Source organism: Engystomops pustulosus, chromosome 2 (assembly GCF_040894005.1).
Source record: "Engystomops pustulosus chromosome 2, aEngPut4.maternal, whole genome shotgun sequence".
In the NCBI taxonomy this organism is placed as follows: domain Eukaryota; kingdom Metazoa; phylum Chordata; class Amphibia; order Anura; family Leptodactylidae; genus Engystomops; species Engystomops pustulosus.
Window position 1 is genome coordinate 204,660,623 of NC_092412.1, and position 25,277 is coordinate 204,685,899.

Sequence of the window (25,277 nt, forward strand, 5' to 3'; positions counted from 1 at the left end):
GAGTCAATTGTCCAATTACTTTTGGTCCCTTTTTAAAAAGGGTGGCTGATTTTCACAAAAACCTTAATCCAATGTTATTGTAGATGCCCTCAAATGAAAGCTGAAAGGCTGGACTTTATGAGGGAGATGTATCTGAGATCAGAACTGTTCTAATTGCCCATGGCAACCAATCAGCACTCAGCTTAACATTTATTTACGGCTGTTTGAAAAAAAAGCTGAGCTGTGATTGGTTTCCATGGGCAACTAGAACAGTTCTGCTCTAAGACGCCTGCTAAATCTCCCTCTATTGTCTGTCCATGTCCACTGTACAGCTATAATATGAAAACATTCCAAAAAAAACAAATTTTTAGTCAATGTCCAAATATTTACTGTCCGCGGGTTACGTACAAGATTCTGTAGTTTTGTTCTTAAGTTGAATAAAGCTTAATTGCAGACACAATGGTAAATGTTATATCTGTTTATTGTAACCGAAGGCTAAACTACAGTAAATTACCAACATACAGAGGTCCAGTTGTAACTAGGGGTTGTCTGTAAGTCAGGTGTTCTAAAGATGTTTTAGAGGTGCACATCTACTGCTTTAACTACAGCTTGATCACATTCTTTCCCTAAAGGAAAAGAACATCTCACCGCTGGGAATATCGCTCAGGTATGGGCTCTCATGCCAGAATATCATCATTAGGGAGTAAGGAAACAATGCCAGTACTTACTGCTCAGTGTAACCGCAGCGGTGTAGTGGCATTGGGATCAATTATCCCAGGGCTGGTGGAATATCTACAGTGGTGACCTCTTACTTTGTTTAGATCATAAGCACTGATATGAAGAAGCCCTACATGTCTTACGTGTTTGGAGACCGCCTGAAGGTGACATCCTTCCAGACAAAACAAGTTGCTTCAGCTACATCCATGTTAAAGCTTATGCAGGTGCTTTTAAAAATATACAGTTGCTTATTAGTATTTGAAATAGATGGGAGCTATGTATACTTATGTGGCTATTATTCAGTACAGGCGGTCCCCTCATTAAGAACACTCGACTTACATACGACCCATAGTTACAAACTGACCTCTGGATACAGGTAATTCATTGTACTTTAGTCCTAGGCTACAATAATCAGCTGTAACAGTTATCACAGGTGTCAGTAATGAAGCTTTATTGTTAATCCTGATTCTTATGACAACACAACATTTTTAAAATCCAATTGTCACAGAGACCAAAAAAGTTCTGTCTGGGATTACACTGATAAAATATACAGTTCCGACTTACATACAAACTCAACTTAAGAACAAACCTACAGACCCTATCTTGTATGTAACCCGGGGACTGCCTGTATGTGCAAAAGGCAAGTTACATAGTAACTAAACCTTTTATTTATTTCAGAAATTAATATTTACTTTGATAAAAGTGAACTTTGCTATATACTTAATTAAATAAAACAGCATATCTGTGCCTTTTTCTGCTCTTCTTTCTCCTGCAATGAGCAGTATATCTGAAAACCTTCTGGCTGATTAGGTGGAAGGCTTTAGACTTTTTTCATACCTAGAAAATATCTTACTTTATGATTCTGCTTTATAATTAGATTGGACAATACAGAGACTGTTTGTTTGTTTATTAAGAGATCAAAAACATTCATCAGTTTCTTTTCTAATCAACTGTCAGTGGATACAGGACAGAAAGATAATTTACGGAAGTTGCTTAAAGGGATATTCTCAACAGGCCATTCACATTTAATTTAATTCCCCTGCCATATACATACATTTCTTCAATTACATATTAAAAATGTGTGAAGATAATTTCCCATAAATGTAGTCATATGGTCCCTCAGAAATAAAATTGTTGTCCACTGCTGCTGCAGTAATTATACAGAACCAAATAGTTTTTGCATATGAAATGGCCATAAGTCATGGCATGTCCCACTGGCGTCCTATGGTAATGAGTGCTGAATCCAGGAGTTTGGTGCCTCAGTAGTGCATTTGTGGCTACCGCTGCTGGATGCCCGCAGGGGTAGCTATCTCATTTCCAAGGGACAACATGGCTACATATATGTAAAATTTTCTTCACCCAGGGACATTTTTTTTAATAGAATGTAGTTAAAAAAATAAGGCACTGTGTAAAAAAATTGACACAATTTTACCATCTGTACATGGAGCTTTATATGTCTGTAGTTGAATATTAGCAGACAGTCCCTAAGTACAAGGAGGCAGAGCAGTGATTTGGAGAGACACAGAGTTGTCAGTCAGATAATGGGGTGTGGTTCACTGGTGTCTCTGACACTTCTTCTCTCTCAGGCTGCCGGACAGGAGTCAGAAAATCTAATTTGCATATCAGAAAAATGTCTGTAATTAAGGTACAGGGATTCACTGGCAGCTAATTTTGGGTGATACAGGAAGGACTTGCATTGTTAGACAAAATCTGGTGACCGGTCCTCTTTAATAAAGTATACTACAAAGTTTACTTTTATCATCTACATTATTTCTGGTGCAGATTTGTTAAAAGTTTAGTTACACTTTAAGGTCTCAAATATGGAGCTTGAACAGGGCATGCAGAGCTCTTGGATCCATGTACTAATAAGCTCTGGTCTTTCATATACCACAGAATGGTGCCACTGCTTATCAGTGTAATGCCTTCCCTGTGGGCATTCATGGTGCTATATATCATGTTTAGGTGATAAAGTGGGTCCACAACCTGCTGCCTGTTACAACACTTCTATATATACTCCTATATACATAGGATGCAGAATTTTATGTGAATTGATTTCTACATGTTCCCTATGTTTCATGGAAAACCTATTGTTCTGTAGTCCCTTACTGACCACCGCTGTTCAACATTTAGTAGCTAAAATTAACCTGTTTATTGGGAAATGTTAAAGTGTCCACTCCTCACAGTAAACTAAGCAATGACTATTCGTAGAATCGGGTATATGGAGAATGCATTTTGGCCACACTCCTGTCAATTCCCGAAAAAACCCCACAGTCTATCGCAATGGGCTCTTAAGCTCTTAGTATTAGAGCTGCTTTGATTGTGTAGAGTATTTCTAGTGGCAAAGTTCCTTTAATGTCAGATTAGCCTGGAACGAGAAATTGGGTTATGATTTGCCAATGGTTGTTCCTTATGCACAAACTCAATCTGAACTGAAAAAGCTGTACCAAAATCGTCCCTAATTTGTGTAACTACAGAAAACATGAAAAATGGTCCACTGTGACCATCACATACATCCATAAGTAACATAGACATAGAATCCTCCAACTCCGTATATTAGTGTTGTCATGGCTTGAAGATAAACCACTACTTTTTGGTTCTTTCCATTCATGATTATTACGTTTCAAGCAGAACTTGAACAGGGACAGAACAGAGTAACAGCCAAATAATCAGTGATTCTTATATTTTACTATTAATGTGTGATATTTTAGACTTGCTACTTTCCCTGTTATTCTGGTATCTGGAATCAACTGATCAGAGTGTCCCTCATTATCTTAAGTGTGGATAATTCCTTTGAGATTCATCCTTTTACACTAAATTTAGGCTATCTTAGCCTTTTTTTTCCCCCTTTTTTCTGACTTTTTAGAGCTAATCCTCATGTCCCCGCTATCTTTTTGAAAACTTTATTGCCCTAATATGTAAACTTTGTAAAGCGGCTACTGGGGCGTGGAGTAGCCAGACATGAGGCTATAGGATGCGGCTAATCCACTCCCCCCAGTAACCTCTTTACTCCTCCTACCCCGACATCTCCGGCGCACAGCTCCTCGTAGTTGCACGCCCTCGTTCGAGAAGCCGGTGTTCTGCGCATGTGCAGTAGCTCCGGCCGCACAGCCGCGGATCTGCGTTCTGCAAATGCGCGGCTTCTTGGACCAGGGCGCATAGCTACTAGGAGCTGCACACCGAAGATCTCGGGATAGGAGGAGTAAAGAGGCTATTGGGGCATGGAACAGTACGTGTAGTCTCATGTCCGGCTACTCCACGCCCCAGTAGCCGCTTTACAAAATTTACATATTGGGGCAATAAAGTTTTCAAAATGATAGCGGGGATGTGAGGATTAGCTCTAAAAAGGGCTATCCTCACGTCCCATACATGCACTTATCACTCGTTCCACCATTAGAGGTAGAATCCTGGTGGTTGGTTCCCTTTAAGAACAAAAATGTTTTAGCTGCTTTTCTGACCCTTTAATTGATAAAAAAAAAAAAAAAACACTGTTATGGACGTAGCTTTACATAAATTGCCTTAGCCTTACAGCATATAAATATAAAGTGTATAAAGCCTAAACAGCATATAAACGCAATGTACCCTCACTGGGAAGAGCTTTTCTTATTGATAACTGGATGTGACATATGGAGTTCTACAAAGTTGTGCACTGCCTGAGTACTCCGGATTCTACTCCCCCTCTTCCGCATCAAGAAGCCGACGTCTAATAGACTTGGCTTGCACAATAAAGGAGAAAGTGATAAGTCTTGGTGGGAGTAAGATAATTTCTTAATTCTGTAAAGGTTAACAGCTGTCCTAATATTTCTCAATAATGAATACTAAACAATCTGTCATATCAAATGAAAATGCAAATTGAACTTATTTCAGGATAAAATAAATGTATATTATACCCAATCTTTGACCTTACATATGGAATATGTAGCCTCCACTACCATGAGAGAATGATGGGTCATACCGTACAGATTTGTATACTAGCCAGTTAGGAGTCTATGATGTTTTAAGTACATTAGGGTGGATCCTGAAATAGCATTTAGCCTTTCGCAAAGTCACTTCATTCCGCTTTGATCTTGATTCCTTTGATGCATTTTACAGTCTTGTCATTTCATTTTACTTGCAATGCTTAAACAGGAGCTGTCACTTCTCATGATGGGGCTATTTTAGTAAATATTTAAATTCTATGTGAAATAACCATTGTAGGGGATCTTTTCTTAGAATATTGTTGTTCCTTTGTTATTTTTCTAGAGAATTGTGGATAAGTGGACAACCTGGTGTCACCAGTTCTACCAATTCTATCTATTTTGAATCCTTTAATATGATTGGAATTTTTCCTGTAGCGCCGACCTTTCCTGAGAAATTGGTAGCACTTGTTTTGGAACCAAATATGCTAATCAGGCTGTCATGTGGCCTGTGTTTGGCTGAAGCAAACACTATAGAGAGCTCTATAGAGATCTATAGAGACCCTAACAAATTACCTGCTAAAACTTATGGCACCGATTGCTCAGAAACGATAGGGGCTTGAGGATCTGTCCTGGAATCCATGGGATAGGGAAGTGGTGGCGAACCTATGGCACGGGTGCCAGAGGTGACACCTAGAGCCCTTTTTGTGGGTACCCAGGCCATCACCCCAGCGCACCAGACAGGACTCAGACTCTTCCTGCAGTTCCAAACAACTTAAAGGAAACCCACCACTTGAAGTGGCAGGTTTCCGATGGCAATACCGAGCACCAGCTCAGGGTGAGCTGGTGCCGGAGCTTATTTTAGTTAGTGTTTTAAACCACGGTATCGCGGTTTAAAACACTTTTTAAACTTTATAGCCGGCGCATGGAGGTACGCGCTCGGCGCTTACCATGCGCGTGGCTCTCATTCACTTCCTATGTAGCCGCGCGCACGGTAAGCGCCGAGCGCGTACCTGCCTGTGCCGGCTATAAAGTTTAAAAAGTGTTTTAAACCGCGATACCGCGGTTTAAAACACTAACTAAGATAAGCTCCGGCACCAGCTCACCCTGAGCTGGTGCTCGGTATTGCCATCGGAAACCTGCCACTACAAGTGGTAGGTTTCCTTTAACTGCTTTCAGTCATATATTAAAGTGATACTTACTTCGCTACTTGCGAATGTAGGAAGAGGGAGAATTGAGTAGACAGGGCCGAATTATCTTTGGAGGATCTTCTGCTGGCCCCACGATTCTCTGGGTACAAAGGGACAATGGAAAGATGCTAAAATGTTGCAAATTTTCCATCTTGTCCTGAGGAGGCCAATATGATCGAACATTGTTGAGGAACAGGGAGCAATAAGTTACTGCCTTAATTTTTGTTTGGAACCTCGCAATAAATAAGGGGGTTTTGGGTTGCATGTTGGGCACTCGGCCACTAAAATGTTCGCCATCACTGGGATAGGGTGTTAGGCTGCAAAGTTTAAATGTTTAGGTTATACCTTTCATCTGTTGTTCATCCATAATATAAATTATTAGAGTAATAAGAAAAAAATCTAAAACATTGACAGTAGAATAGCATTTATCTTCCAGGCTACAGAGAGCATATGTGCAACTGCAGGTTTTCATGGCCCGCTGCCGACCAGATTCTCCACCTATGCCAGAATACAGGCAGTCCCCGGGTTACATATAACATAGGGTCTGTAGGTTTGTTCTTAAGTTGAGTTTGTATGTAAGTCGGAACTGTATATTTTATCATTGAAATCCCAGCCAGAACTTTTTTGGTCTCTGTGACAATTGCATTTTAAAAATGTTGGGTTGTCATAAGAATCAATATTAACACTTGGGCTTCATTACAGACACATTTGATAATTGTTATAGCTGATCATTGTAGCCTAGGACTAAAGTACAGTAAATTACCAATATCCAGAGGTCCGTTTGTAACTATGTAACATATGTAAGTCGAGTGTTCTTAAGTAGGGGACCGCCTGTACATGCAGAAGGCGAAAGAACTGCATTGACCTGGTAAATAGAATAAATAATCTGTGCCAAAAGCTCCAGGTTCCTCAGATCCACACCATGCACATGGGAGATCAGTTTTCACCCCAGTATCAATATAAAAAGTTAAGAGTCTGGATTAGTGTAATGGACAGCAAATAGGGTAATGTTTGCGACCCATTTCACCGGGGTGGAGAGGAGAGTATGGAGCGCTGCTGAGGAGTTGAGTGGCTCGGCTGGAATATGGGCAGGACTAGGACCTACTCTAAAGCTTGTGGTGAGGCCGCCCGGATGTGCACAATGGACCTTTATGGAGGCCATGTACTAGCTGCAATTTGTGCGGTAAACTAGCGGCCCCATATGAGGCCATGTGCGCGTAACCTAATGGTGCAGGCACTCTCCCGTAATTTCTGTTACTAACTATCCCCAGTAGAGCGGACGTTTAGTTTCACAAGGCCAGAACCTGGTCAAAGGTCAGCAAATAACGACCATGGTCGGGGTGTGAATAACGGACCTTGTCCTGCCTCAGCTACAGTGCAGAGGAGTGGACGGTTACATTTCATTGCGGCTGTTCCGTGGGGATGAAGGGGTTTCTGTTCATATGCTGTCAGGACCTCTAAAGGGAATTAAAGTTCTTCCTGTATGATATGTCGTGTGTGGGGTGGTGTGAATGGGGCTCATTACTTTGTGAGTGCTGATAACTGTAGCTTTTTCTGTGAAAATATAGAACCGTAAAACTCGTAGATTGGGAATCGTAAGACTTTATAATCGATGGATATCGACTTTCTCCTTAGTGTTGAGATGTGGTGACGGTTTGAGTTTACTCGCAGATGACAGCGCATCCTGATGCTTAAATGTGCAGAATGGAGAAGATCACGTCTGTTTATTATTAATAACGCTCGTAGCCGCGGTTGCCACGATTGACAGCAGACCTCTCTCCCCTCCATGTGAACATTGTTGACATTCAGCACTTCAGCACCTCGGTGCTCTGGGGAATAGCACTTACATTTGTGCTCTGGTTGCCACCTGGCTCCCTAGTCAGATGCAACCATTGAGATAGAATTATTCTGAGTTCCCACTTTGAACCAATACTTGGGATATTGGTATTAAACATGAACACATTACGGACAGGATTAACATTCTTACAGTTCTTTGTTGCTTTGGGTCATGTGCGTTGTGTTTAGCCTGGATCAATAAGACAGCACTCTTCCATGTGTATCATGGTGCAGAATATAAGTATTATTCAGTAAATTACTTGTTTTGGTATTTTTTTTCTATGTTTTCTCTACAATATAGGTAATGATTGTACATAAAATAAATGTTCATTTTTTTATAAGCCCTTTCCAATCAATGGATTCATCAATACAAATGAAATACCAGATCATTTTGTCACGCAGAGCCAGTATAATACACTTAAGGCATCTTCTGTTTTGTATTGTTTTCCACTTTGCTTTTTTTTACAGCTCTATCTCTCTCCTGTCACCTTGGAGGGAGCACTAGGCGCAGCAGTACAAGTTTCCTAATGGTAAATTAGCAAGTGATGAAACTAATAGGCCCTGGATACGGTGCAGCAGACTGGGTATTCCAATTTTAGACAGAATTCTCAATGGAATTACAGGAGGATTGCAATTATTTCAGTGACATAATTCACAATTCTACTCTGATTTATATTAACCAGTGTGATAGAGAGAATGGGGCGCATATATGTCACTAAAAACTGTGCAAACTGCACCACTTTTTTTTTTTTTTTTTAGGGGCGGGGGGGCGCTTTAACATAGGGTGTGCAACACAATTCTGTCAGACCTTGAATGTTAAATGTGGTGGACAGTCCGACTTTGAAACAGAAAGCACATTTTAAAGACTTATTTTGTTTCGAATAAAGAATAATGCAGCCTCGACATAAAATAATCACGTGCAACACAGGTGTGGTGCAGGCACTTCTTAAATACATGTGCAAACAGTTTGCACCTGAAAGACCATGCAAAATCTGTCAGAAAACTTTGTAAATGTGCCCCAATGTGCTGTGCTCAGTGAAGAGATATTACACACCAGTGCATCAGAGGTCTCCTAGTCCAGCTACAATCCTGGAATATGAATTCCTTGTTCAAAGTCCTGCTGTTCCTAACTACACCCACACATGTATCCAGGGACAGATCTCCAGGGAAAATGCCTAACACTGTCTGAAGCTTTGTATTTGTATATAAATAGTGACATGCAATTTGAAAGAAATAGTCAGTAAAAAACGTATAAGAAAAAATATACATAAAAAAGGGCTTAAAAATTATTTTCAAGAAATAATTGCTGAACAGGACAGCCCATGAGTTTTCTCTTTACATCCTTACCAGCGCTATAAAGTACAGTAACGTTATATGTTTGACTCATTTGCCTGAGACACAATTACATATAGAGTTTTACAGCGGTTTAACTTTTGCTTTTCCCTTGTGAAAAATATTATTTCACCTTGAGCCACATTAAAGGTTAAAGGAAACCATTTTGAAATGGTCATTAAGGCGAGATGAACTGGTGCAGGCACATATTTTGGTTAATCCAATAATGAAATGGATGGATTCTAACTATAGATTCTGAACTTTGCTTATAACCCACTCGGTGCTTGACTCTACCTAACAGCGCTTGGGCATTAGCATACTAGGAGAGGCATGCAGAGTGCCGTCCCCGCTTCCCCCCACCTTCCCTTCTTCGCTCCTGAGAGCCGGTGACGTCATTGAGCCCTCAGGAGCATTAGTGCATGTGCATCACCGGCTCACATGCCGGCTGCACGTGCTATCGCGAGACTTTGGCAAGGAGACCGCCGAAGTCTCACCACCGCCGTCATTCGACTTCGGCGATAGTAGGCGCAGCTTGCTCCTGAGGCCCTCTGCATGCCTCCCCTAGTATGCTAATGCCCAAGCGCTGTGACGTAGAGTCAAGCGCCAAGTGGATTATTAGCAAAGTTCAGAATCTATAGTTATAATCCATCCATTTTGTTATTTGCTTAACCAAAATATGTGCCTGCACCAGTTCATCTCGCCTTATGTGCAGGTTAGTGTGGGTCATAATGCCCATTTCAAAGTGGTAGGTTTCCTTTAAGGGAAAACGAAAGAGGAAAATGCTGCACTCACCGGAATGATGTAAAAAACACTTCTTTATTTTGATAGAGGCACAGGACAGAGTGAGGAGCTGCCTTGCCCTTTAAGGGTTTTTGGCTACTTTAATAAATAGTAGAAGAAAAGGAGCACGGCTTAGCGGAAAAATGAGCGGAGATCAATACACATTTGCCAGCTAACAGGAGGTGCAGCATTAGAAGTGACAGTCTTGGGTTGCATCCACATGACGTTTTTTGGATACAATCTATGTGTAAAACAGGAAAGCTCCTGGCGTATGCGATGAGCGTATCTATAGACATATACTGGCAGAATGAGATATCCTTTTTGTCTGCCTAGTATACGTTGTATAAACATGATGGAAAAACATAGCAATTATCTGCCATATATATTGTACGGCGGTGTTAAATATTTCATGTAACTATTTTAGAAATTTTCCCGCCGTTGCTGTGAAATAGCTTGGTGTCTTTTTTATGATGACACATGAGTGCGGGAGCTGTCGCTTTATGGCTCATGTTTGCTGATAATGGCTGGCATATCTACACGTTTTTAAAGGGTGAACGCAAAGGCTCATATGACTTTGACGTCACTAAGGTGCTAATGTACGTCACAGTGTGATTTACTGGGCCTAAAATTGTCATTCTCAGCAGAGTCCGTTGACAAAACTATAGTGAAGAAAGAATCTGTCATCTTTTGACAGATTTAATGGTAATATTTCGTGTTGTTAGAGGTGTCAAGTCGTACAGAATTTTCTGTGCTGTATCTTTTCTGTCAGCGCATATATATAGTTATTTAAGGTTACACATTCCAGTCAAATGCTGATCTAGTGTGGGCTCAGTCAGAAAGATCAAAAATGACCTTATTACATGGGGTGTGTAGTTTACATTTTATAATTTAACCAACAAGTGTGTCTCTTCTACCTGACCATTTCAGGGTGCCTTTAGGTCATCACTCTAGGTTATGTTATCAGGGTCCGCTCCAGGTTTCAGTAGGCCCCTCGGCATCAGAGCCTCAGTGGGCCCCTTTGCAGTGAACTCTTGCGTGAAAACTTCAAAATTCTGAAACTAAAACCGTCATCCCAAACTGCCTCCTCATGGTTATTTTATATACATCCCCCTCATGGTTATTTTATATACAGGAAAGGTTTCCGGTACTCCAGGGAAGTTCAAAAAATGAAAAAAGGCATAAAAACTGACTTTTAAACAGACAGTTTAAAAAACCATGTGCACATGGAAGCAAAAAAGAGCCATGATGCTTTTCGGATGTTAATCCTTAGTCATATTGATAAATTTTAATTGTTGTTACCTTTATGTTACCCATGTATTCCTTATGTACAGCCTTATGTGGGCCTGCCAGCAGCTCTGGGCCCCGACACTTTCCCCAGGGACGCCCCATTTAGCACTGGCCCTGTATTTAATGTACTGGGTATTTTTGCAAGTGTTTGCTCTGGAAGATGACTACAGTTTTCCCCGTTGGTGCTTCGGCCCCTGGTCAAAGAAGAGAGCTAGTGCTTCAGAGAAAACTAGCAGAGAAGGCATAATGAATCTCCCCCCCCCCCCCCATTTTGCGGTCGCAAATAGCTTGAAAATAATGAAGTCTTTTGGATAATTTTTTTTTCTCCCTCTCTGCCTCTTCTTCATCAGATTGCTCATTTCCTTGGTTATTGCTGAAACATTGCAGTACCTGGAGCAGCCATGACCGTGTGCTCAGTGCCAGGCAGCTGCCTCATTTCATGCCTCTGCCTGAGAGTGATGAACATAATGAAGACAAATGTCCTGTAGGAAAGGAATGGCTACACAACCCATTTCTCTGTATCTAGGCAATGTCTAATGTCCTATATACAATGCAGATACTAAAATGTAAATTGTGTATACGACGCTACTTTCAGGGATAGCTTATGTCCTTGCGCTCAGTATGTTACTTAAATAATAAGTACTGTTTCTGGCATTAATCTGAACAATATTTAGGTACTATTGTGTCACCACCTTAATACTGTGATTTCACACATAGACTCAACATATGCGTAAACTTGTGTATAAGTCATCTATTTATAGCTTACTGCAACAACTGGAAAATCCCGGACTTCAGTAATGTTTCATCTATTGAAAATTCTTAAGCTTTGTGCACTTAAAGGAAATCTAACCCTAAAACTAAGCTAAACATACTCCTCTACTGTCCTCTTCATCGTGATCCCGGTGTAGTCTTCTTCAAGCTTGCTACGACAGGGTCGTATGAAGAAAAAAAAAAAAAGCTAATTATTCACTCCACCTCTACCTCCCTCTCCCAAACTGGGAGAGGGAGATGCAACACGTGAGATGTGTGAATATTTGGCAACCTAGAGCAGCAGGACATCACGTCCCTCTCCAGCCTGCTTTTTATAACTGTTTTCTTCATGCGATCCCAGAGTCTCGAGCTTGACGAAGACCACCGCCGGGATTAAGATGAATAGGACGTTAGGTCAGTTTAGCTTAGTTTTAGTGTATTATAGTGTTACATTTACTTTAAACACGTGTAAATATCACAGGCAGCAAACTACAAAGACCTGTGGTCTACCCATGCTGCTGACAGGATCCAGCCATCAATAAGGCCATAACTTTACAGCTTGGGTGGATGGTTCATACATCTGTCCATGAGCAATCACCCTGCCAGGACCTTATGATAGTATGCATATCATAAGGTCCTGGCAGACCTTCATGGACAGATGGAGATACATCTGCAGTCATTTTATGGACATGAATGTCCGGCTGATGAGGAGGCTTCACTTTACATATCAAGAAAGTAGAGCAGAACTATTATTAGATGTACCATATAAACTCAAGTTTAAGCCTAGTTTTTCAGCAGAAAAAAATGTGCTGAAAATCTAAACTCTGCTTATACTCAAGTAAAAAAATATATCCTTTTTGCCCGAAAGAGAGGTTGGGATGGCGCTGCGTATAAATACCACGCGGAGGTCCAATGTATTAAAGGAATCCGCTTTATTAGTGCAACATAAAATGCTGGTTTTAACAGGTTTTTGTGGTAAAATATAGGTTTTACCAGGTTTTTGTGGTAAAATTTGGGGCCTTGGCTTATACTTGGGTCTGCTTATACTCGAGTATATGTGGTAAATTGACAAATTCCCCAATATCCTGACCCCACCACACACATGACAGAAAACATGAAGTAAAGTTACCAATCCCTTCAAGGTAGGAGACCAAGTTGTTGTGCTTGTCATTGGAAAGGTATGTTCAGGTGTTACACGTTTTCCATAGGAAGACTATATGAACCTAGAAGAATCATTTCTATATGAGAGATTATGGTATTTAATTGAACAAACAGTTATAAAAAAAAGCTACTTACTCTGAGAACATAGTATAAGAAAACTGCTAGGATGATTTAATCACTTAGTAACAAATAGTTGATTCGTTTTAAGGTAAGTCGGAGTATTTACCCATCAGAGGCCAGGTGAAATAAGGAGGTATGGAAGAGCCTGGAGCAAGCTCAGTGCAAAGTAAATGCTGCAGGCCAATGCATTCTCTGTCTGATTTCCAATTTAAATAAGACAGGTGTCCACTCATTTGAGCAGCTGTAAAGCAGATCCACTGCCGTCAACATATCCCGTCCCTTTGAGCTTCTGTTTGGCAAGTTCAGATGAAAATGAGAATTCATAAGCAGTTCTGCAGTGAAGAAATGCTTCTAAGGGGAAAATCGATAAAAGAAATGATTGGCTTAATTTCTGTGTGGATAAGTACTGTAACATTTTCCCATGTGTATAAATGAGGGAATGTGGTAGATTGTGAACACCAGCAGTGTCCCCCAGAAATAGGTAGGTCCTCTTCACATGGATGTATTTGGTCTGTAAAATACAGACTGCATGAGGGCCATATGTCCTTGGACTGAACGCTGCCATGGGAACTTGTGCTTACATCACCATAGCCCCTGCCTCTTGTTGAGACTACAATCCTGTTTTCAGTAAGTGGCTGTAGTCCCGCAGGGAGGCAGAGTAATACGTCCTGGCATCATAGTAATACAAGGGTCCCAGGGTAGTCCGAAGAAAACCTTAGAATTCCTTCTGAATGTTGTCAGGTGTCACACATGGGGGTGAGTCTCTTGAGGCTAAAGTCTGTGGACTCCTTGGACCACCGCGGGAGATGATGGTGCTAGCCGCAACCTGGGATCGGAATCTAAGTGGCCCCTGGTCTTCACCAGAGCCCGTCACAAAGGGGGTTGGCCTTTCTGCGGCGGGAAGCCACCAGGTCATTCCACGGGTGCGACGGGAAACACAGAAGCGTCTGGAAGCGCACAGGAGGCTTTCACTTCTGTAGAATGACTTGAAGATCCAGCAGGGGATGCTGCAAGCCGCCGGATTATGTAGCAGAGCCAGGAATGCCAGCACCAATTAGGTGGATGCTGGCCCTTTAAATGCAGAAGAGTCGGTGCGCGCGCCCCAACAGTGGAGCGCACGACCCTGACGAGGCAGACGTGCAGCCTGGAACGCGGAGAGGTAAGTACAGGCCCGTGGGAGTGGGGACAGCGGCAGCGGGGGGGCACAGATGAGGGCACGGGTGCACCCACGATCCGTACCGAGGATCGCGAGTTTAACCGTGACATCAGGTTTACGTATTCATATTAGAACAAAAATCTGCCTCCTCTCTCATAGGAAGAAATCTTAGCACACTTTGGAGTTATAACCTCTACGTCCCCATAGTTCTGAGATTTTCTTTTTGGCTAGGCTGTTCATCAGTAGGGTAGCTCCTGATTAGTATGTTGATGACTGAATAGACAATGCTTTTGCTTGCTTAAATGGGAAGTTATGAGAGCAAGTCAGAGAGGAAGGAATTTTATGTAATTGTACGTAATCTTATTCATATCATGTTCACAGGGTATTTTAGTCCCCTTTTTTTACTAAATGGAATAAAACTCTTTACATGAGGTTTGGTAGCAGCTACTCAACTAAATTGCAACCATTAAGTTAATAATTAAGAATGTTTTATTGTATGTTCTACTGTAAATCAAAAATCCTACTGAGATACTTGTCCTGGGTCATCCAGCAATCTCAACACCCATCCAATGGCCATCAATGGTATTTATTTTCCTCTGTGTTGTCGCGGTAGTTCCTAAAGTTTCTCTTGTCATTTCAATATAGCTGACTCATGCTATGGAAAATACAAAATGGCCTCCATCACTTGATCACTGTATTTTTCATGAAGGCAAACTTGTACATGATCCATTTTTAGGTTGTTGATTGATAATACTATATTATATGGATTTTTTTTGTCTTTTTTGGAAACAAATATCATGGTAAATAGGAGTAAACTTAAATGCAAAGAAACACTCTAGGTAAACCACTTTTATTTTTTAATTTTTGCTTTACTCCATAGTAGTAAAGGTTGGAAAAGACACAGTACGTCAAGTCCAACCTATAAATCCGTTATATATTTTTTCTTTGCTTTGCTATCAATCGCTTAAAGAGGACCTGTCACTCATTAAAAAGGCACTAGGAGCTGCTTACTAAAGTAAGCAGCTCCTACTGCCTTACTAAGTGCTTACTTACTAAAGTAAGCAGCTCGTAGCGCTACGCCATTTTTAACAGTGATAAACTGCTAGGTTTATCGGAACCCTCCGATAAAGGTAGCAGACACTGCAGCACAGTACAATAGGAACACTGGATGGTGCTCAAACCAGTCCGGCGTATTCATGAGTGGACGGTTTAGGGCGCTGCCTCTCCCCTGGACCGCCCCTCCCACTCCATAGGCCGGCAGCTTCATGCGGCAGTCACTGCCTGACCGGAACATGCATAATCGTTTTGGGAGCGCCTGTGTGGAGCAATACAGGCAGTTTTGTCATCCAGGAAATGAGATTGTGACCTCAGGAGAAAGAGACATAAGGTCATGAGCTTTCAACAGGTTGCAATAAAATCACATGCCCCAATTGAATAAAATCCCAGAACTTTTGGACTCCAATTAAGTAGTTACAAATGGCAATTGTAGCTAAACTGAATAAATTGGGGGGATAGGACGTAAGGAAAAGGGGGCAGGATAAATTTTCGGACTAACGATATAAAATTACTTAAATGGACAAGAACTACATAGAAAATGTATAATTTGTGTAGTTGTCCTAATAATTTTCTCTATTTTTTTTATACAAATATTAGTGGAATATCATGATTCCAACCGAACAATCCAGTTCCTTAAGTGCCTAATTATTCTCTTACAAAGCATATTACAATAGTGAAGGCGAGACAAGCCCTGTGTCATACAGAAATCAGACTGCGGAGCTAATAAAAGTTTAATGGCATCATTGCGTTCACTTCTTAAGTACAGTAAAAACAATGTTGTTTACAGGTTTAGTCATGTTAGGCTTCAGTGCTTTGGGATTTTATCATGTGATTCATTTCTCTTGGGAACTAACTAGTTTTAAATACCAAATGAATGAAAAAAATATATCTACATTTTTCCCCCTCTCCTAAAACAATGTTTTTATTTTGAAGTCATAATTTATTTCTGTCCGAGCACCATTGATAGAATCGACAGAAAATAGTAGAGGGTAAAAATTAAAGGGATATTCATATAATAAATATGATTTGCTTAATTAATTCACAAGGGAAAAGTAAGTAAGTAAGAGTAAGTAATTCAAGGTTGTCTTCTGAATAGGTTAAGGAAACTTAAGAGGGAGATGCATTTTTCAACCCTTCTTACATTTTTGTTACATCTGCTTTGTGTGTAGTATGCGTTTACTGGTACAGCTTACAAGATGTCCATATGTGTCTTGATTTGGGCACCTTGGTATAAACATTGTAATTAAAGAGATTCAGCTTAATGTAAAGGCCAGTTTAGGTGGGAGGAGCGAGCAGCCATGCTAGGGACGGAGGAAGAGTAGTGCGGAGCCGTGCTAGGGAGGAAGGAGGGGCATAGAGCCTTGCTAGGGACGGAGAATAAGGAACAAGGAGCCATGCTCTGGACGGAGGAGCGAGGAGCCATGCTTGGATTTGTGGATGAGTCAAGAGCCATGCTAGGGGCACCGGAGGGGCTCGGAGCCTTGCTAGGGGCACCGGAGGGGCTCGGAGCCTTGCTAGGGGCACCGGAGGGGCTCGGAGCCTTGCTAGGGGCACCGGAGGGGCTCGGAGCCTTACTAGGGGCACCGGAGGGGCTCGGAGCGCTGCTCGGGAGGAAGGAGGGGCTCGGAGCCATGTTTTTATTCATCGGTCCAGCCTGTTGCGTTCAAGATTTATACATATACACCCAGCGACTGATCCGTGCGTGCAAAGGACCTTATTTTCCTGGCCAGTAATTATTTGCAAACAAATATTTGCACAAAGCGTTTAGTGATACAATTGCAGATGGGAAGGTTAGAATAATTCATGCTATACCTTTCTTTCATTTTACACCAAGCAGTCATATGATTCATATTGTTTTGTAGACTTTCTTATAGGAAAGTAGATGAGACCTACAGAAAGGGCAGATTGACATTTACTGTCTCTTTTTTTTTTTTTTTTCCTTGTTCTTGAAAAAAGTTTCATGAAATAGATTATGTGGGAGTACTAAATGAATAGATCGTAGCTCTCAAATGAACTCGCTGGTCAGAGTACCACTACCCATTCATAAAGTTCAGCAGGGTTACTGGGTGTGAGACCCCCAGGCATTCTGAAATTGATCACCTATATTTTTGAACATTGAAAGCCAATTTTATTTTTTTAAGTGCATTTGGTTGTGTCAAATATATTCTCAATATTTGCATCTTTTGCGCCTATTTTGACCTAATAAATTCATTCATATTCATTTTTGAGGAAATAAGACGTTCAAGCAGATGTAAAAAAAACCAAAAAGTCTCCTTCATGATTACAACTTCAAATAAAATTGATGAAATCCTAAAAGTTTCTAAAATGTTTATGTGAAATTTTTTCCATGCTAGTTTTTTATGACAAATTTATCATCCATATAATTTTCTCTTTTATAGGTCCCATGTTAGATGCTGTTCTGTTCCTTCAGGTATATATATATATATATATATATATATATATATATATATATATATATATATATATATATATATATATATATATATATATATATATATATATCTGAGAATAAGAAGTACAGAGCCTCAAAAATGTTTGCGTGACAATATTTAAAAAAAAAAAACATTCCTTTTGACAGATTGTACTAGTATGTCCATGGTGCCTCATCCTTTGAACAACAGTAAAGCAGGTCATGCCGAGGTCTGCATACTGTACACATACAAACATGTGCTTGCAGGCAGAGATATTATTGTAAGATAACTGTACAATGAAGACTACGGAAGGTGCCAGGGATAGTGAGAATCTGACCTGCAGGTCTCCATTTGTACAAACATAATCTCAGTAATCCAGGCTCGGCCGAATGCCAGGGGTATGTGAAATCTGCAGACCTGTATGACCCATTACAGAGTAAAATGTCCACACTGTGAAATTGGATTCAGTAATCTGTGAAATTGAAGCATTTTATATATAATATTTCACTGTAGAGCGTTACTTTAAATTTTTAGCGACTGGTACTCTTTGAATTTTGATTTCTGAAATTTGCAGAGTTAAGCTATATCTGCAGATTTATGTCCTTCCTTCAGACATAATTTATTACACATATTATTTTTAAAGAGAGAAAAATTTTGCCTGTTTTTTTTTTTTTTTTTTTTTTTAACACTTGCACAGGACCATATTTGGGGACTTGAGAAAGCTGCACAAAATGTGGTTAGCTCACAGCCCCTATTGATTTCTATTGCACTTGTTCACTGTGAAGTTCCACAAAATATGGAGCAGGCCCTATTTCTGGAATTGAATGTAGATAACGTTCCCCTTCGCCCATGTCACCTGAGATGCAAACAACTGCATTCGGCCATTGACTGCGGCCCTTATATAGCACACATTAGTGTGCAGGAGGCCTCCAAAAATACTTCAGATTTTAGCTACAAGGAAACTAGAAAAAGCAGAAAGCACCGCAAACACTTTTTATTGGTGACCTGAGATTTATTTAAATGGAATCATGGTCCAGAAATGGTGTTGTTTTTTTAATTTTTTTTTTTCTTTTTTACCATGGGTTTCTAGAAAACAAATCGCGACTAAAAAGTTGACAAAATAAGCACCATCCTACAAACCCCCCTTTTTTCTAATATATGGAAATAAGTTTAAAAATAATAAAAAAATTTACAACAAAATAGTGTGACTGAGGTCTAACAGCGCTCCAGAAAGTGTATCCGAGTACCAGGCTGTGGAATGTGTAGGCTTACAAGGAAATGTAACATCAGAATCTATCTTTATTAACCATTCAATCTCACCGGACCACAGAGCTAATACTCGCTCCTCCTGCTGGACACAGGGCCATCAATTCTAGTGAAGGGGGCATTAAGAGGGGTGGAACTAGACTTCAGTGCCAAACTTTCTACCTCCCTGACTTCATACAACTAATTTACATCTGATTTTAAAGTTGTTTTTGTTGATAATGCCAGCACCCTGGGTCATTAACATCAAACTGGTAGTGGTTTATCAGGTCAATATCTGCTGACAGGTTACCTTTAAATACTTTCCAATAATCTATAATTTGTAGCTTATGAAGTTTGTGTCTGCTTTTTGGGCTTAAGGATAGATGAGTTCCCATCTTGTGACACGGACTATGCTGTCTATGTGAGGGCTGTATTAGAGATTTCTGGTTGAATACATGTAGATGCCAGAGTAGGTTCACCAGACCTGATATACGTGTGCCCTTATTCTGTATTTTCCCTGGTCTATTAGGAGTACTCTGTGCCAATTTCATAGATTTGTATTTGTTAATCACTCGGCTTTATCTTCTTAGTTGCTGCATTTTTGTGCCTTTGTGTTGATGCTAAAATTGACACAGCCATAACCCCGCTGGCTGGACAAATGCCTAATCTCTTGGGTAAATGACTTGCACTGAATGATTCCAGCAGGACCTTTGTTATAAGTGTCTGTGAGCTTCCTATGATTCTCTGAATTATCCTTCCCCAGGGACAAAATTTAATGGCAAATCATAAAATCCAATACCTGTTTTCATTAAAAGTGTCATGTCCAAGCAACTTTATACATTGTGGTTACCGTAAGAAAAAAAAGTAATGCTTAAAAATGAAGCTAAAAATAGTTAATATTGGTGGCGATAATATCAGTAGTCCCAACAGTGAGTGTTTGCTATATATGGACTGTAACTAGAGATGAGCGAACATGCTCGTCCGAGCTTGATGCTCGGTCGAGCATTAGGGTACTCGAAACTGCTCGTTACTCGGACGAATACTTCGCCCGCTCGAGAAAATGGCAGCTCCCGCCGTTTTGCTTTTTGGCGGCCAGAAACAGAGCCAATCACAAGCCAGGAGACTCTGCACTCCACCCAGCATGACGTGGTACCCTTACACGTCGATAGCAGTGGTTGGCTGGCCAGATCAGGTGACCCTGGGATAGACTAGCCGCTGGCCGCGCTGCTCGGATCATTCTGTCTCTGGATGCCGCTAGGGAGAGAGCTGCTGCTGGTCAGGGAAAGCGTTAGGGTGTTCTATTAGCTTACTGTTAGGCAGGAGTGATTCTCAAAGAACCCAACAGCCCTTCTTAGGGCTACAATAACGTTCTACTTTTTTTATTTTAATTTGCATCTTTTACCATTTTGTGAGGAATTAGCAGGGGGACTTGCTACCGTTGTGTTTAGCTCTTAGTGGCACACATATCCATAGCAAAGACCGAAGTGGGAAAATTCAGTAGGGGTTGGATTTCTATTAGGCAATAACTCAGTGTCATCTCATCTGGCATAGTAGTGTGCTTCCTTTGATACTTGGCTAGAAAATAGCCATAGGAGAATACAAACAGCTTCTTGAAGCCTACAGTAGCGTTCTATATATTTGATTTCTGGTTGATCTGCTGGTGGCTGTAGTTTCTGCAGTGCATGTACTTGCCAATTCTGAGCAATTTGTAGTGAGACTTGCGACCGCTGTGTTCTGCGCTTAGTGGCGCACATATCCATAGCAAAGGCCGAAGTGGCAAAATTCAGTAGGGGTTGGATTTCTATTAGGCAATAACTCAGTGTCATCTCATCTGGCATAGTAGTGTGCTTCCTTTGATACTTGGCTAGAAAATAGCCATAGGAGAATACAAACAGCTTCTTGAAGCCTACAGTAGCGTTCTATATATTTGATTTCTGGTTGATCTGCTGGTGGCTGTAGTTTCTGCAGTGCATGTACTTGCCAATTCTGAGCAATTTGTAGTGAGACTTGCGACCGCTGTGTTCTGCGCTTAGTGGCGCACATATCCATAGCAAAGGCCGAAGTGGCAAAATTCAGTAGGGGTTGGATTTCTATTAGGCAATAACTCAGTGTCATCTCATCTGGCATAGTAGTGTGCTTCCTTTGATACTTGGCTAGAAAATAGCCATAGGAGAATACAAACAGCTTCTTGAAGCCTACAGTAGCGTTCTATATATTTGATTTCTGGTTGATCTGCTGGTGGCTGTAGTTTCTGCAGTGCATGTACTTGCCAATTCTGAGCAATTTGTAGTGAGACTTGCGACCGCTGTGTTCTGCGCTTAGTGGCGCACATATCCATAGCAAAGGCCGAAGTGGCAAAATTCAGTAGGGGTTGGATTTCTATTAGGCAATAACTCAGTGTCATCTCATCTGGCATAGTAGTGTGCTTCCTTTGATACTTGGCTAGAAAATAGCCATAGGAGAATACAAACAGCTTCTTGAAGCCTACAGTAGCGTTCTATATATTTGATTTCTGGTTGATCTGCTGGTGGCTGTAGTTTCTGCAGTGCATGTACTTGCCAATTCTGAGCAATTTGTAGTGAGACTTGCGACCGCTGTGTTCTGCGCTTAGTGGCGCACATATCCATAGCAAAGGCCGAAGTGGCAAAATTCAGTAGGGGTTGGATTTCTATTAGGCAATAACTCAGTGTCATCTCATCTGGCATAGTAGTGTGCTTCCTTTGATACTTGGCTAGAAAATAGCCATAGGAGAATACAAACAGCTTCTTGAAGCCTACAGTAGCGTTCTATATATTTGATTTCTGGTTGATCTGCTGGTGGCTGTAGTTTCTGCAGTGCATGTACTTGCCAATTCTGAGCAATTTGTAGTGAGACTTGCGACCGCTGTGTTCTGCGCTTAGTGGCGCACATATCCATAGCAAAGGCCGAAGTGGCAAAATTCAGTAGGGGTTGGATTTCTATTAGGCAATAACTCAGTGTCATCTCATCTGGCATAGTAGTGTGCTTCCTTTGATACTTGGCTAGAAAATAGCCATAGGAGAATACAAACAGCTTCTTGAAGCCTACAGTAGCGTTCTATATATTTGATTTCTGGTTGATCTGCTGGTGGCTGTAGTTTCTGCAGTGCATGTACTTGCCAATTCTGAGCAATTTGTAGTGAGACTTGCGACCGCTGTGTTCTGCGCTTAGTGGCGCACATATCCATAGCAAAGGCCGAAGTGGCAAAATTCAGTAGGGGTTGGATTTCTATTAGGCAATAACTCAGTGTCATCTCATCTGGCATAGTAGTGTGCTTCCTTTGATACTTGGCTAGAAAATAGCCATAGGAGAATACAAACAGCTTCTTGAAGCCTACAGTAGCGTTCTATATATTTGATTTCTGGTTGATCTGCTGGTGGCTGTAGTTTCTGCAGTGCATGTACTTGCCAATTCTGAGCAATTTGTAGTGAGACTTGCGACCGCTGTGTTCTGCGCTTAGTGGCGCACATATCCATAGCAAAGGCCGAAGTGGCAAAATTCAGTAGGGGTTGGATTTCTATTAGGCAATAACTCAGTGTCATCTCATCTGGCATAGTAGTGTGCTTCCTTTGATACTTGGCTAGAAAATAGCCATAGCAATAGGATAGGATTGTTTGGTTTTAAAAACTCAAAAAAAAACAAAAAACACAAAAAAAAAAAAAAAACACAAAAAAACACCAAAAAAAACAAAAAGAAGTAAAAAAAAAAAAAAAGTTATAACTCTCATTTTAAAAATGTTTAACCCGAGGGCTAGGGGTAGAGGACGAGGGCGGGGACGTGGGCGTCCAACTACTGCAGGGGTCAGAGGCCGTGGTCCTGGGCGGGGTGAGACACCACCTGCTGATGAGGGAGCAGGGGAACGCCGCAGAGCTACACTCCCTAGGTTCATGTCTGAAGTTACTGGGACTCGTGGTAGAGCACTGTTGAGGCCAGAACAGTGCGAACAGGTGATGTCGTGGATTGCTGACAATGCTTCGAGCAATTTGTCCACCACCAGTCAGTCTTCCACGCAGTCCACCCATGTCACCGAAATCCCCACTCCTCCAGCTCCTGCACCTCAGCCTCCTCCCCCCCAGTCTGCCCCCTCCCAGGAAAATTTGGCATTTGAACCGGCATACTCTGAGGAACTGTTTTCTGGACCCTTCCCACAGTCACAAACCACTTGTCCGGTTGCTGCTGAGCAATTTTCCGATGCCCAGGTTTTCCACCAGTCACAGTCTGTGGGTGATGATGACCTTCTTGACGTAGTGGAAGTGTGTAAAGAGGTGTCCGACGATGAGGAGACACGGTTGTCAGACAGTGGGGAAGTTGTTGTCAGGGCAGGAAGTCCGAGGGGGGAGCAGACTGAGGGATCGGAGGATGATGAGGTGACAGACCCAAGCTGGGTTGAGAGGCCGGGTGAACACAGTGCTTCTGAGACGGAGGAGAGTCCTCGACCTGAACAGGTTGGAAGAGGCAGTGGTGGGGCCAGACGGAGAGGCAGGGCCAGAGCTGGTGCATCAGCGCCACTGTCAACTAGTGAAGCTCCCGTGGTGAGGGCTCTTGCGGCGAGGGCTAGATCTTCAGAAGTGTGGAGGTTCTTTAAGGAAACACCGGATGACCGACGGACTGTGGTGTGCAACATTTGCCAAACCAGGCTCAGCAGGGGTTCCACCACTACTAGCTTAACTACCACCAGTATGCGCAGGCATATGAATGCTAAGCACCCCACTCAGTGGCAACAAGCCCGTTCACCTCCGGCCGTGCACACCACTGCTCCTTCCCCTGTGTCAGCTGCTAGTCAGCCCCCTGCCCAGGACCCTGGCACAAAAACCCCATCGTCGCCTCCACGATCCTCCACAGCATCCACCAGCGTTCAGCTCTCCATACCCCAGACGCTGGAGCGGAAACGCAAATATAGTGCAACCCACCCGCACGCCCAAGCCCTTAATGTGCACATCTCCAGATTGCTTAGCCTGGAGATGCTGCCCTATAGGCTAGTAGAGACCGAGGCCTTTCGCAACCTCATGGCGGCGGCCGCCCCTCGGTATTCGGTCCCCAGCCGCCACTACTTTTCCCGATGTGCCGTCCCAGCCCTGCACCAGCACGTGTCAGACAACATCATCCGTGCGATGACCAACGCCGTTTCTGACAAGGTCCACCTGACCACGGACACGTGGACGAGTGCTGCCGGGCAGGGCCACTATATATCGCTGACGGCACATTGGGTTAACTTGGTGGAGGCTGGGACCGAGTCTGACCCTGGGGCTGCTCATATACTGCCGACGCCGAGGATTGCGGGGCCTACCTCGGTCCAGGTGTTTCAGGCCTACTATGCCTCCTCCTCCTCCCACCCCTCCTCCACCTCCTCCTCCGAACTACCATCCGTGGGCACGGCGCCATCAGTCGGTAGCTCTAGGCACAGCAGCAGTGCCGTCGCTAAGCGACAGCAGGCGGTGCTCAAACTGCTGAGCCTAGGCGACAAAAGGCACACCGCCCAAGAGCTATTACAGGGCATCACGGCGCAGACTGATCTGTGGCTGGCACCGCTGAACCTCAAGCCGGGAATGGTTGTGTGTGACAACGGCCGTAACCTGGTGGCGGCTCTGCAACTCGGCAGACTGACACATGTGCCATGCCTGGCCCATGTGTTAAATCTGATAGTGCAGCGTTTCCTCAAGACATACCCCAATCTGTCTGATTTGCTCACGAAGGTGCGCCGCATCTGTGCGCATTTCAGGAAGTCCAGCCCAGATGCTGCCACTCTCAGGGCAGCGCAGCGCCGCCTCCAACTGCCCGCTCACCGACTGTTGTGCGACGTGCCCACGAGGTGGAATTCAACACTGACCATGTTATCCAGAGTTTACCAGCAGCGCAGAGCGATTGTAGACTGCCAGATGTCAACTTCCACCAGAACTGGTAGTCAGGTCAGTCAGCTTCCTCAAGTCTACAATGAGGAGTGGACGTGGATGTCTGATATCTGTCAGGTGCTGAGTAACTTTGAGCAGTCAACACAGATGGTCAGTGGCGATGCCGCCATCATCAGCCTCACCATCCCGCTGCTTGGCCTGTTGAAAAACTCTCTGGTCAGCATGAAGTCGGAAGCTTTGCGCTCGTCACAAGAGACGGGGGAAGAATATTCCCTTGTTGATAGCCAAAGCACCCTGAGGTCTGTTTCTCAGCGCATATCGGAGGAGGTGGAGGTGGAGGAGAATGAGGAGGAAGAGGAGGAGAATGTTGGCGAGACACAAGAGGGGACCATTGTTGAGTCCTTCACTGTTCAGCGTGTATGGGCAGAAGAAGAGGAGTTAGAGGAGTTGGAGAAGGAGGAAATGGACAGTCAGGC

The 25,277-nt window shown here is 42.6% G+C and overlaps 1 protein-coding gene across 2 annotated transcripts in view; it reads left to right on the forward strand.

Annotated features, from left to right (window-relative positions):
• Window positions 1-25,277, forward strand: part of PRKX (protein kinase cAMP-dependent X-linked catalytic subunit) — an 87,530-nt gene that overhangs the window by 19,275 nt on the left and 42,978 nt on the right. Inside the window, exon 1 of one of the 2 annotated variants that reach the window (XM_072137863.1) lies at window positions 12,148-12,178. The exons of the other annotated variant lie outside the window; for it this stretch is intronic. Within the exon in view, the coding sequence (XP_071993964.1) occupies window positions 12,163-12,178 (16 nt within the window). The 5' untranslated portion in view covers window positions 12,148-12,162. Of the gene's footprint in view, window positions 1-12,147; window positions 12,179-25,277 lie in introns of those variants that run through there. 2 annotated transcript variants of the gene reach the window in all.